Source organism: Bos mutus, chromosome 3 (genome assembly GCF_027580195.1).
Source record: "Bos mutus isolate GX-2022 chromosome 3, NWIPB_WYAK_1.1, whole genome shotgun sequence".
Classification (NCBI taxonomy): Eukaryota; Metazoa; Chordata; class Mammalia; order Artiodactyla; family Bovidae; genus Bos; species Bos mutus.
Window position 1 is genome coordinate 55,352,208 of NC_091619.1, and position 15,228 is coordinate 55,367,435.

General features: G+C 39.8%; 1 protein-coding gene across 1 annotated transcript in view; it reads right to left on the bottom strand.

The window, feature by feature from the left end:
* Positions 1-14,513: 14,513 nt before the first annotated feature.
* CLCA4 (chloride channel accessory 4) overlaps positions 14,514-15,228 on the bottom strand; it is a 30,616-nt gene continuing 29,901 nt past the window's right edge. Inside the window, exon 14 of the mRNA XM_005888431.3 lies at positions 14,514-14,953. Coding sequence (XP_005888493.2) covers positions 14,514-14,953 — 440 coding nt within the window. The remainder of the gene's footprint in view (positions 14,954-15,228) is intronic.

Sequence of the window (15,228 nt, forward strand, 5' to 3'; positions counted from 1 at the left end):
AAGTAATGGCTCTACTTTTTAATATGCTGTCTATGTTGGTCATAACTTTCCTTCCAAGGAGTAAGTGTCTTTTTATTTCATGGCTGCAATCACCATCTACAGTGATTTTGGAGCCCCCAAAAATAAAGTCTGATACTGTTTCCCATCTATTTCCCATGAAGTGATGGGACCAAATGCCGTGATCTTTGTTTTCTGAATGTTGAGCTTTAAGCCGACTTTTTCACTCTCCTGTTTCACTTTCATCAAGAGGCTCTTTAGTTCCTCTTCACTTTCTGCCATAAGGGTGGTGTCATCTGCATATCTGAGGCTACCGATATTTCTCCCAGCAATCTTGATTCCAGCTTGTGCTTCCTCCAGCCCAGCATTTCTCATGATGTACTCTGCATATAAGTTAAATAAGCAGGATGACAATATACAGCCTTGATGTACTCCTTTTCCTATTTGGAACCAGTCTGCTGTTCCATGTCCAGTTCTAACTGTTACTTCCTGACCTGCATACACATTTCTCAGGGGGCATCTCTTTCAGAATTTTCTACAGTTTATTGTGATCCACACAGTCAAAGGTTTTGGCATAGTCAATAAAGCAGAAATGGATGTTTTTCTGGAACTCTCTTGCTTTTTCTATGATCCAACGGATGTTGGCAATTTGATCTCTAGTTTCTCTGCCTTTTCTAAATCCAGCTTAAACATCTGGAAGTTCATGGTTCACATATTGTTGAAGCCTGGCTTGGAGAATTTTGAGCATTTCTTTGCTGATGTGTGAGAAGAGTGCAATTGTGCGGTAGTTTGAGCATTCTTTGGTATTGCCTTTCTTAGGGATTGGAATGAAGACTGACCTCTTCCAATTGAACACAAAAGAAGGAGTGCTCTACTCATGCAAGAGGGTGAGGCAGCCAAGAAAGTTTGTAGGGTGGGATTTTAAAAGAAAGACATGATCAGAAGGCAGAAAAAGGAGCCTGAGGATGGTAGAATTAGAAATGCAGAAGGATGAGGGACTATGGTGTTCCTGATGAACACCTAGAGATAAAATCATGTGAAATTTTGGGAAGACTGAAAGTCTGACAGATTAAAAGTGTGAGATCACTGGAATGGTACAATAAGAGATAGGGAAGTGGAGGCAAGAGCCCCATTGGCAGGCCTGGCACTGATCCCTTTGATAAATAATTTGGTGCTTTTGTGCTAGATGTCTTCCTGGCAAAAGTGATATATAGTTGCTGCCTTTGTGGCATGAGACTATTTTAAAGTTAGTTTAAGAGCTATTTTGGTTTTGTGCATTACTTTGGGGGCAACATGGTAGACATATTAGGGAGGGTAGAATGCAGATACAGAGTTTATTTTTGTGTATGGTGTTAAAGGATATTCTAATTTCATTTTTTACATGCAGATGTCTTGTTTTCTCAGCACCATTTATTAAACAGATAGATTGTATTTTTTCTATTAGATAGTTGTTGTTGTTGTTTTTCCAGAGCTTTTGGCCATTTTATTTTATTTTTGGGTTTATTTATTTTTACTTGAAGGACAATTGCTTACAGTTTTGAATTGGTTTCTACCAAACATTGGGCTTCCCTTGTTGCTCAGCTAATAAAGAATCTGCCTGAAATGCTGGAGACCTGGGTTTGATCCCTGGGTTGGGAAGATCCCCCGGAGAAGGGAAAGGCTACCCTTTCAACAGAAAATTGGATTAAAGATTTACACAGTTTCCCCCATAGTCAGTCTCTCCCATCAGGAAGCTTCCATAAGCCTCTTATTCTTATCCATCAGAGGGCAGACAGAATGAAAATCACAATCACAGAAAACTAATCAAACTGATCACACAGACCAAAACCTCGTCTAATTCAATGAAACTATAAGCCATGCTGTGTAGGGCCACTCAAGACAGATGGGTCATGATGGAGAGTTCTGACCAAGTGTGGTCCACTGGAGAAGGGAATGGCAAACCAGTCCATATTCTTGCCTTGAGAACCCCATGAACAGTATGAAGACACAAAAAGATATGACACTGAAAGATTAACTCCCCAGGTCGGTAGGTGCCCAATATGCTACTGGAGAAAAGTAGAGAAAAAAACCTCCAGAAAGAATGAAGACAGAGCCAAAGCAAAAACAACACCCAGTTGTGGATGTGACTGGTGATGGAAGTAAAGTTCAATGCTGTAAAGAACAATATTGCATAGGAACCTGGAATGTTAGGTCCATGAATTAAGGCAAATTGGAAGTGGTCAAACAGGAGATGGCAAGAGTGAACATCAACATTTTAGGAATCAGCGAACTAAAATGGACAGGAATGGGTGAATTTAATTCAGATGACCATTATATCCACTACTTTGGGCAAGAATCCCTTAGAAGAAATGGAGTAGCCCTCATAGTCAATGAAAGAGTCCAAAATGCAGTACTTGGGTGCAATTTCAAAAATGGTAGATGATCTCTGTTTGTTTCCAAGGCAAACCGTTCAATATCACAGTAATCCAAGTCTATGCCCCAACCAGTAATGTGAAGAAGGTGACGTTGAACAGCTCTATGAAGACCCAAAAGAGCTTCTAAAACTAACACCCAAAAAAGATATCCTTTTCATCTTAGGGAACTGGAATGCAAAGTAGGAAGTCAAGAAACACCTGGAGTAACAGGCAAGTATGGCTTTGGAGTACAAGATGAAGCAGGGCAAAGGCTAACAGAGTTTTGCCAAGAGATCAAACTGGTCATAGCAAACACCCTCTTCCTACAACACAAGAGACGACTGTACACATGGACATCACCCAGATGATCAATACCGAAATCAGAATGTTTATATTCTTTGCAGCTGAAGGTGGAGAGGCTCTATCAGCAAAAACAAGACTGGGAGCTGACTGTGGCTCAGATCATAAACTCCTTATTGAAAAATTCAGACTTAAATTGAAAGTAGGGAAAAACACTAGACCATTCAGGTATGACCTAAATCAAATCCCTTATGATTATACAGTGGAAATGACAAATAGATTCAAGGGACTAGATCTGATAGACAGAGTGCCTGAAGAACTATGGACACAGGTTTGTGACGTTTTGCAGGAGACAGTGATCAAGACCATCACCAAGAAAAAGAAGTGCCCAAAACCAAAATAGCTGTTTGAGGAGGCCTTACAAATCACTGTGAAAAGAAAAGAAGCAAAAGGCAAAGGAGAAAAGGAAAGATATACCCATCTGAATGCAGAGTTCCAAAGAATAGAAAGGAGAGATAAGGAAGCCTTCCTCATGATCAGTACATAGAAATGACTCTGATGCTGGGAAAGACTGAAGGCAGGAGAAGGGGATGACAGTGGAAGAGATGGTTGAATGGCATCACTGACTCGATGGACATGAGTTGGAACAAGCTCTGGGCTTTGATGGTGGACAGGGAAGCCTGGTGTGCTGCAGTCCATGGAGTTGCAAAGAGTCGGACATGACTGAGTAACTGAACTAAACTGAACTGAACTACCAAACATTAATCATCCAGAGGTTTACCCATATCCCCTCCCACTTGAACATCTGTCCCACCACACTCCTCTAGGTTGTTATCAAGCCCTAGTTTGAGTTCCCTGAGTCATACAGCAAATTCTTGTTGGTTATCCATTTTATATATGGTAATGTATGTTTTCATGTTCCTTTTTCATACCTCCCAACCTCTCCTTCTCCCTCAACCAGCCATGTCCATAATTCTGTTCTCTATGTGTGTGCCATTGGATAGTCTTAAGATGCCATCTTTGTTGTAGGTTAATTGACCATAGGTAGGTGAGTTTATCTCTGGGCTTTCTTTCCTGTTCCATTGACCTGTATTTCTGTTTTTGGTTAACACCATATACAAAAATAAACTCAAAATGAATTAAAGGGCCGCATGTAGAACTGGATGCTATAAATCTCTTAGAGGAAACACAGAAATAACACTCTTTGGCATAAATGGCAACAATTGATTTTAGGAGCAGTCTCCTCCTGTAATGGAAATAAAAATAGACAAATGAGACCTAATTAAACTCAAAAACTTTTGCACAGTGAAAGAACCATAAACAGATTGAAAAGAAATCCCACAGAAGGGGAGAAAATATTTGCAAATGATGAGACTGACAAGGGTTTAATCTGTAAAATTTACAAATGGATCATGAGGCTCAATACAAAAAAACACAAACAACCCAACTAAAAATACATAGAAGACCTATAGACATTTCTCCAAAGAAGACATAGAGATAGACAAGAGGCACATCTAAAGATTCTTAACATTGCTAATTATTAGAGAAATGCAAGTCAAAGGTAATATCAAATACATTGTCAAATATCAATAAGATATTACCTCACACCAATCAGAGTGCCCATCATCAAAAAATCTACAAACAATAAATTCTGGAGAGGGTGTTCACTTTTGGCGAAATGTGAATTGGTAAGCCACCATGGGGAATCTCCTATGGAGATTCCTTAAAAAACTAAAAATAGAGCTATCATATAATCTAGCAATCTACTCCTTAGAATATATCCAGAGAAAAAGATGGTTCAAAAGATTCCATGTACCCCAGGCTTCATTGTAGTGCTGTTTACAATAGCCAGGACATGGAAGTAACTTACCTACATGTCCCCTGAGAGATGAATGGATAAAGAAGATGTGATACATATGTACAATGGAATATTTCTCAGCCATTAAAAAGAGTGAAATAATGCCATTTACAGCAACACTGGTGGACCTAGAGAGTATCATCCTAAGTGTGGTAAGTACGAGAAAGATAAATATATGATACAGCTTATATGTGAAATCTGAAAATCTGATACAAATGAAATTACTTACAAAACAGAAACACACTCACAGAGTTAAAAAAAGGAATTTTTGATTACCGGGGGTAAGGATAAGTTGAGGAGAGAGATAGACTGGGAGTTTGGGATTGACATGCATACACTACTGTATGTAAAATAGAAAACCAACAAGGACACTGTAAAGCACAGGGAATTCTGCACAATATTCTATAATATTCTAAATGGGAAAAGAATTTGAAAAAGAATGAAAGTGAAAGTGAAGTCGCTCAGTCGTGTCTGACTCTTTGCGACCCCGTGGACTGTAGCCCACCAGGCTTCTCCATCCATGGGATTCTCCAGGCAAGAATACTGGAGTGGGTTACCATTTCTTTCTCCAGGGGATCTTCCCAACCCAGGGATCAAACCCGGGTCTCCCGCATTGGAGGCAGACGCTTTAACCTCTGAGCCACCAGGGAAGCCCAGCTGTATGTAGAATGTGCAACTGAATCATTTTTCTGTACACTTAAAACTAACACAATATTGCAAATCAGTTATGGTCCAGTACAAAATTAAATTAAAAAAGATACAGAGACAAGGTAGGGAGCATCTGTATCTAGGAGGTGATGATGGATGCTGAACTGAGGCAGCATCACTAACAGTGAGATGGGGAGAGACAAAGACGAGATGGGGAGATGTCTGTGACAGGACCTGTTAACTGATGGGAGGCAAAATGTGAGGAAATTGGCAGGTCAAGGTTTGGCTTCCTGGTCTCCAAGGTTTGGCTTCCTAGTCTCCAATATGAATGCCTGGGTGGTGAGATATTTCTTTCTCTGAGAAAAAGAAGTTCAGAAGGAGGTGTGGGTGAAGATAGTATTTAAGTTTTATGGAATTGTTTCATTGCCTTATAAAAATTGACAAACCTTTATCCAAAAAGCTGTCTAAACTATCCACATTTTAAGTGTTGTCTTAAAATGTGTGTTTGTGAGTATGTATGTATGTGTGACATTCATGGTGTGGAGCAAAGGTTGGAGATGGAATTGGCATTCAATAGCAGGATTTCCTCTGATGACCTTATCCCTTGACTTTAGATTCTCTGGAATCTGGAAAGCCCTGTTTTCCTTTCTAGGAAAAAAAGTTTGATTAAGGGTCCAATATATTTGAGAAACTGCTGTGTATGAATTTACATTTGGAGAAAAGCACGGGATTTTTGTTGCTACTTCCAAGTTCAATCAGATATTCAAATTGTGGAATGAGTGATGGCACTACTTGCATATCACAACATTCCTACTTTTCAGTTTCTCATATGCCTCTGTCACAATTTTGTGTAAATTCCCTCCCTTATTTCCTATACTGTGTGAGGACAGATAGCAGGACACATAGTGTTTAGCACTTTGCTTATATTCCCCTTGAGGTCAGACATACCACAAATTAATGTATGGGTCATCACATAGTTTATTAAAGAAAATAGAGCACTGGGATCATAATTCATATAGTTGTTTTGCCAAAAAATGTTACTTGAATTGAGGTATAATGGGCTATTGTAGTACTAAAGCTATAGGACCACTTAATGTTGCATTTACAATCTTTCACAAAGACTACACATTTTTCATGTGTCAGTCCTATGTGGTGAGCAAGGCCACCACACGACAACCCTGAGATTGTGCTTTGCTAAACTCCAGTGATGCCATTAATACATGCTTTAAATGGATCCCTTTGGAGTCATATATGTGATGGCCCTAGATAAGAATTGAGATTATAAGGAAACAGAAGACAGAAATAGAGGGAAATGGAGTCAGTCTAAGGGATGAAGCCATGCTCAGAAGTAGTGGGCAATGGTAGGAAGGCTCAATGGAAATGCAGACAAGGACTTGTCAGGAAATCCAGCATGGAAAATGACTGCAACTATGCCTGCAGAAGGGAGAATGGATGATGATGAGGCAAAAACAAATCTTATCTACAGCGGGGAAGGAAGTGGAAGACAGTAGGAGTCTGGTGTCCAAGAAACTGTCTGTATACCAATTTCTTTGTCACCATAATTTTGTGCAACAATATTGTTGACTGTGATCACTGTGAAATCAATTTATTGAGTGGTATTATCTCTTTACCATCTGAGCCATATCTCTCTGGTATATAAGCATGGAAGAATATTGTTCTTCCATGTCTATAATGAACTGTGCTCCAGAGTTCTCCTATCTGATTGGGTACCAATATCTCTTACTTACTCACAACACACTCCAATTCCACTGTGTGTGTGTGTGTGTGTGTGTGGTGTTAGTCGCTCAGTTGTGTCCAGCTCTTTGCAACCCCATGGACTATCGCCTGCCAGGCTCCTCTGTCCATGAAATTCTCCAGGCAAAAATGCTAGAGTAGGTAGCCATTCCCTTCTCTGGGGGATTTTCCTGACCCAGGGATTGAACCCCGGTCTCCCTCATTGCAGGCAGATTCTCTACTGTCTGAGCCATCAGGGAAGCCCAAATTCCATTAGTATTATCAATTTTGGCTCTCTTGTTTGGTTTGATGGTTAAATCCCAATCCTATTCATTTTAAGATATGCTTATACTTGAGTTGGATTTCCTGGTAGCTCAGACTGTAAAGAATCTGCCTGCAATGCAGGAGACCTGGGTTCGAGCCCTGTGTCAGTAAGATCCCCTGGAGAAGGGAAAGGCTACCCACTCCAGTATTCTTGCCTGGAGAATTCCATGGACAGAGGAGTCTGGCAGGCTACAGTCCATGGGGTCGCAAACAGTCAGACATGACTGAATGACTAGCACTTCATACTTGAATTGCAGCTTTCCTCTTTCTCTTCCTCTAATTCAAGCCAGACTTATGCCAATGACTTAAAGTAGGGGAGGATGGAGTATAATACCTCAGTCTCAATATCTTCTCCCTTTTCCTAGAGGTATTCTGCTTGGGTCTTGGTGAGGATGACTAGGAGAGGCCTCCTCATGAGCCTGTCCTACTATTGTGTAGTTTCAGATGTCACTCAGTAGTTTCTTTGATGGATCCTATAAAGCTCTTCTCTTTATACAGTTTCTTGACATGGGAGATCCCAAGTGAATTAAGCCTAGTCACAATCTACAATTCTACTCAATAAGAAACTCTATACTCCTTGATGTATCAAACATGCACAAAATACTTGATGCCTTCCACCTTCTCTCTCCTGTCCATTTCTTCCATGTCAGAGCATCAGGAACTCTGCCCTTCCAGAGGCTCAGCAATGTTGATGTTAGTGGATTACTCTCCTGACTTATGTGGCTTCCTGAGATTTACACTTCATTCAGGAGTGTCTTTTCAGAACACTGTACTTCTCCAGAAGAACAACCTCTTTCTCTCTTGCCTTATCTTCTTGTACCGGGCAGTGTTTAGAGTAGTAGAATTAGTGGGTGGTTGTCATGTTTGGCTTAGTACCTCTCACTTTCTGTAAGGAGATGTGGCTTGCAGTATTCTAAGCTTGTAAGCTGGTGTACATGATATTTTTTGTTCTCTGTTTTGGGCCTGTATAGTTGATTTTTGGAAACGATAACCTGATGGGCAGCAAATACTCCCTTGTTCTTGTAGTAAAGGTCATATTGAGTGCAAAACTTTGTGCTCCTAGAAATCTGGATATGAATGGAAGGTCAGTGGTGTGTATAGTGAGGATTTTACTTGCTTGTAGGCTTGATAAGTATCATGAGAGATACAGTTACTGAATGAAACCTCAGACCACTTTGAAAACTTATAATTATCTGTGTCTTGTGATTTGTTTAATATCTGTCTTTCTGTGAGACTCTAACTTCCATGAAGACTTAGGGTAGTATTTTCATTCACCATTCTACTCACAGCATTTAGCTGCAAAGTGTTGATAAAAGTAGGAATTTAATATCCTGGCTGACTGACTGATGGGCAATTTGCCCTCAATGCTGAGATACCTGAATTTAGGGTATGGCAGTACAAACCTTCTCAGCATGAGAGCTGCTATGAATTGAACACTAAGTATGTGCAGAAATGAGGCCAAGAACTGCCATTATCTTAAGATATATACAACACTTGCGGGAGACCTGGTTTTGATCTGTGGGTTGGGAAGATCCCTTGGAGAAGGGAACGGCTACTCACTCCAGTATTCTGGCCTGGAGAATTCCATGGACAGATGAGCCTGGCAGGCTATAGTGCATGGGGTTGCAAAGAGCTGGGCATGACTGAGCGACTTTCACTTTCTCTTTTCCAATGGTGGACATTAGTATTTTCACAGATTTTTACAGATGAGAAAATTAAAGCACAGTTTCTGTTGCTTCTATATCAATCTCTAATTACAAATAACTGTTTTAAAGTTTTATTTTTTATCAGTTCATTATGTAGAGAGAGTTTAAACTATAAAATAGCTCTGAAACATTTACAAAAAATTTACAATTGTACTACAGATTAAATCTCTTTGGACCACATATTACTTTTCCCAATTTCTACTCCTTTGCTCTGCTCTACTTCAGAATTAAAATCTTGAAAGAATTGTGTGCACACAGTTTCTGGATTTATTCACTTCCTGTTTTTCTTTAGCAAGAATTCTCTTATTATGGTCACTAATAACTGTATTGTTATATTCATTAGCCACATTTTAGCATTAATCAGAAATGCTTGACTGCTCCTTCCTACTTGAATCATTCTTATCTTTTCTTGATCTCACACACTTGAGTTTCTCATTTGTATTCATAAGCTCTTTCTGTTCCGCGCCCCCCGGCAATTTATGCTTTTCTATTCAGTATCAAAACTATTTGTGTCATTTGGAAATTGATAACATTTCTTAAATTGTTTATTACTGAGTAACAAGGTTTATTCTGAATTTGCAAAGAAGCAATACAAAAGGCTTACAGAATATGGACGTAAATAGATAAGTGGGCTCAGTACAACATACCTTCATGGTTCCTGGGAGTGGGCCAGAGGTTTTGCAGTCCATGAAGCTGCTTTGAAGGGAGTAATCTACCCGGTCACAGGGGCTCAGAGCTTCCTGTTTCCTTCAGTTTTCTTAAGGACACATTAAGGACAGGGTCCACTTACTACCACATAAGGAAATTCCTTGCTGTGCAACAGATCATCATTACATACTTCCCTGTTTGAATTTGCTTTGCTGAGGCAACTTGGAGAAAATAGAAGTACATTTCACAGAATCTGTATGGTTTGGGTAGAGTTGGTGACAAGAGACATTTGCTTGAAAGTTCAAAGATCTAAAAAGAGCTGCTATAACTATTTGAAGCTGAGGTGATAGGAGGCAATAAGAAAGATGGAAATGGGCTGGTGTCCTTACTCTTCCCTACTCCATGTCCAACTCCTCTTCTTTAGTGCTGGCTTTGCCAACCCATTATGATCCCAGACCCACAGTGAGATACTTGGCAAAAGTCTTACACGGGTGGTAGTGGAGCAGAGGCAAAGACTTCTATAGTAAACAGCAAACTTCTACAGTTCCCGGCCTTGCTTAACTTCCAACATCCAACACCAAGAGCTAATTCCAGTGTTTCAGGGAGGTTTGTTACTAGTATTTATATTAAGTTTTTTTTTTTTTTTTTCCGATTCTACAGTTCTTTGTTCAGTTCTTTGGTGTCCCAGTTAACCTCTATAATAAATTCTCAATTCCATAATGTTAATGGTGGTTCTGATACCCAGATGGAACACTGACTAATACTGTTATTGGTTGTTTCAGTAATTTAGATTTATGGACCAAACTAGTTGAAAACTTGGTGGCTAAAACAACTACCTATTTATCTCCTCCATTGCCGGGGTCCAGCCCCAGCAGGATCCAGGGGAACTCTCAGGATGAACGGCGTCAGTGAGAGAGATGACATGGGTCTTATAATGGACTGGGACCTGGTGGTCCAGGGTCAAAAATAAAAATAAAAAATAAAGAGAAAGAATAAGGGAGAGAGAAAGAGGCTGATATTCCTTGGTTTACACAGAAAGCCAATAAAGCCCCTGACACAGGACTTGCTCTGTTCACAGAGACCTCAGGTGCGCTCTCGGTGGGGTGAAGACGCAGAGTGCCTTCCTGATCGGGTCTTAGAAGCCTAGGCAAAAAAGTGAACTCAGAGGGCCTCTGTACTCCAGGGATACAGCCTGAAAAAAGGGAGAGAGAAAGAGAGAGAGAGAGAGAAAGAAAGACACGGAGATCAGAGCTCTGGTGAAGTGGGATCCGCAGCTTTATTTTCAAAAGGAACTTTTATACTCTGAGTTACACATTTCTCAAAGTAAAAGATACAGAGTCAGCTCAACATTCCATCAATTTTAACTTTATTGAAACCAGGACATTTTTCTGTAAATGTCCTGTACACCTTTTCATAAACAAAGGTCTTATGTTATGTCTGGCCCTGTGGCCTGTTAACATTCCATGACTCTTTTCTGATAAAGGTTGATCAGCCAGAAAACTTGTTTTCCCTTAAAGTGTTTTTTCTTTATTTCTCCCAGCCTCAGAAAGTACTAAATAAAGTTACATTCTCACGGAGCAGAAGTGCAGTGGGTCACAACAAAGAAAGAACTTATTAGCTCAAAGGTCTGATGTGGTTAATACCAAGGCTACTACTTGTTTTTCTTACATTCCAACTACATTAACTAATGCACTCCCATGTGCACAGTGGATAAGGGATATGGGAACTTGGCAGTAAGCGTTGGCCCAATAATGAAGCCCTTTATCAGTACTATTCTAATAATTTTTCATCCCTCAAAGGGCTCTATGCTCATTAGGACTTTTAGAATGCTTAGGCTTCCCGTGCCTTTCATGGTTGGGGAGTTGTGAGCAATTATGTGCGTTAGTTGCAAGGGTGTGGATAAACCTGCCAAGCAAGCTAAAATGCTAACAGAGGGGTTAGAATTGAAATATTCCTTTCAAGCCCAGGAGACTTATAACTAGAGCCCTAAGTTGATTTTTTTCAGAGAAAAGTGGTCGGGGATAGCCCCCTGTTAATGTCAGAAGAGTTGGTGAAAGGCACAATATAGTAAACAGTAGACAGACAGACTTTGGTTTCAGGGTAGATGCTCGAGCAGGTCCAAGGAGTCCCTTGAGTCCTGATCTGCCTTGCCTGTCAGGTCTCTTCCGCATGACCTTGTTATGGGTGGGATCTCCTGTGCTGGCTCCCGGCACTCCATAATTGTGTTGGCTTACTGGTCTTAAAGGGGAAGTTCTTTTGCTAGTTATGCTTGAAGTCTAATGACTGCAAATAGAATAATCTTGAGGTATGACTGGGAATCAGGGATAGTTAGGCCTCTTTCATTCTCTGTATAGTCTTGGAACCTCTGCAGTGATCTCTGTCACTATAACTGAATTTTGTAAATGACAGAGTTATCAAGAACACAAAAAATGTAGTGTCCATCATTTCTGCTGCTTTCTAATTTTTAAATAAGTCATTGGGACCATCCTATATCCTAATGTGGGAGGCAACTATATAAGGCTATGGACAATAGGAGCTGTGGCTCTTTGGAAAATCCTTTTGGAGACTAGCAACCATACTTTACTGTTAAATCTTTCAGCAGTCCCGACTCACTTCATAGTTCCTTTGAGCTGTGCTTTTCTGAGTTCCATTTTATGGTAGTGTCATCAGACACTATGGTTTGGGTCTCACCATTTACCCATGCTGTATTAGGTCACTCTGACCTGTAACATCAGCCAGCACCAAGTAGCATGCATTATAACATGGGAAAGTGGTTCTCTCAGTTCTGGCTGAGCAGCTGAGGTGGTAAATGGATACCATCTCTTGGTCCTACAAGCTTGGACCGACCTCTCCAGGTGGGTCGTTAGCCTGTGATACTGCCAACTGCCCATGTGTAGCGGCAGCAGCCAGTTTGATGGCTGCTGTGGTGGGTTTTCTCTTCAGGAATCCTGTAGTCATTTGAACCTTTGTGGTTGATAATGGGCTACTCTTCCCCACTTAGGGCTGTCTCTCTTCCTTTACTGGGGTAGCTTAGAATTTTTTCCTGTAGCTAAATTTCCTACCAGATGATGATGGCCCCAAGATTTCATTTCTATACCTGGTACATTTTATAAATAAACTATTAGATCATAACAATGCTATGGGAATGTAATGGAAATCCCATGTAGAGCCTTTATACTGCAGATTTTCTCACTAGGTTATCCTGTACCATAGTCAGGGCTAGCTTTGTGGGGTGAGACTTGTACATTTGCATGGTGTCTCATGCTTAGAAGGTCCAAGTACTTGGTTTAATGCTTTGCTGTTACCATCTTAAAATCCTTATAAATTATTGAGCAGCAGCTCTTCATTTTCATTTTTTTACTGAGTCTATACATTTTGTAGCTTATTCAGAATACAAAAATGGTAATCATTCTGTTGTTTTTCTGATTCTTACCAATTCATAATCAGTTACTGACGTAGTTCTGGAAATAGATCTAAATCAAAGCATGACCTGTAAGTGGAGAGCCTTCAACTAAGACCCATCAGAGCAAAGCTGTTGCCCCAGAGAATCAGGGAGAGTACTAACCAGGCTGGTAGGCTTTGTCTCCAGGGCTATTGGGTTGATAGGTTGGAAGGACATAGGGAAAGTCTGGCTGTTTTACATTATTTCTGTCCACTATTAGAGAATTTCAGGCTTTTATTCCCCTCCCGGTAAAAAGTCAGTTGTCTTACTCTAGCCCCTTTGGAGAAGAAAAAGGCAACTCACTCCAGTAATTTTGTCTGGAATAATCCTATGGACAGAGGAGCCTGGCAGACTACTATAGTCCATGGGGTTGCAAAGAGTCGGATATGACTGAGCAACCAACACTTCCACTTTCAACCCCTTTCCTACATTTCCTCCATGTTTACCTCTATGTATATAGCTTTCAGCAATGCTTGAGTAGGTGCCAGCCCACCAGAGGAATTAATTGTGCTAATAGACCTTCTATCTTAATAGCACAGTCCCCAAATGCCCTACTACACAGCTTATTTTCCAATGAATGCTATAAGAGTAAAACCAACATTTTCAGATATCAGGCATCCCCCCCTTATTTCCTTTCCTTTAGCTTCTTTAATACTATCTTCCATATCAATGAAGTACAGTAAACATGTCCTTATTTATATTGTATATATTGTTGGAGAAGACTCATGAGAGTCCCTTGGACTGCAAGGAGATCCAACCAGTCCATCCTAAAGGAAATCAGTCCTGAATATTCATTGGAAGGACTGATGCTGAGACTCCAGTACTTTGGCCACTGATGGGAAGGACTGATTCATTTGAAAAGACCCTGATGCTGGGAAAGATTGAAGGCAGGAGGAGAAGGGGACGACAGAGGATGAGATGGTTGAATGGCATCACCGATTGAATGGACCTGAGTTTGAGTAAAAGCCAGAAGTTGGTGATGGACAGGGAGGCCTGGTGTGCCGCAGTCCATGGGGTCGCAAAGAGCTGGACACAACTGAGCAACTGAACTGAACTGATACAAGTATATAATTAAAGACCTTCAGTGAATACAAAAAATCAGTTTATACCAAAAAATACTGAGAACAAATTCATTTCTCAAAAATATTGTTTATTTGCCTTCTTACATTTGCATTTTGACCACTCCAATAGACAGTTTTAACTTCTTGATGAAATTTGAATTTTATAGAGAACTTTTGTGTCAGATAATATGTAACCAGGTATGAATATGAAAAGATCTTTATAACCTTTTGGTAAATTAATAAATACAAATTGTTTAATTTAATATTGATTTACAATTTTTCAAATATCTCTTTATGTTTATATTTAATCAAAGGGTTCCTTGTAAAACTCTTAAAATTATTTTCACACATGATAAATTTAAAAATTCTGAAACATCCTTTAATTTTGTTGTTGATATATTCTTAAAACCCTGTTCTAGGTCTTCTAGGATTTCTTCTCTTGTTTACGATACAAATGGTGATGCTTAAAATCAGACTAACAATTACCACAGAGCCAACCACTAACAACACCAAGGCATAAATGCTGAGTCCGGACTTAGGGGGATTTTTATCAGGACTAGTATCTGGATGAATTTCATCAGGAATGTAATCTTCTTGAACAAACAAAGCTACTTGCACAATGTTGGATACTTTTGATGTCAAATTGCTTTTATCCACACTTTGAATGGCAATGAATATGTGGGTTTCATTTTCTTCTGAGATGTTTCCTGGTTTGAATGTGAAGGTTTCCTTGGAGTTGGCCTCTTTTGGTAACAGAGCAGTAGTGTTTACTTGCAGAGCATCATCAAAATTATCCCTTAGATCCAGGATGCTTTCACTTATTCTTATGATATACTCTTGAACTAAGAAAAAAAGTTATATGTAGTTTAGAAACTAGAGCATATTATATGAAATCTTTTTTCATTCTCCTCCAAAATGCTGTTAGTCATGCCAAAGTTATGCTCACATCCAGAGCCTTATTTATTTTTCCATAAAAGCTGAATTCTGATTTTTAAACTCTGCAAATGATACATGGCAGGTTATAATGTGCCACACGATGATTCATAACACGAGATTATAAAATTAATACTTTGTTGAGCTATTAATTGTAAATTATTTTCCTCTCACACACCCTTAG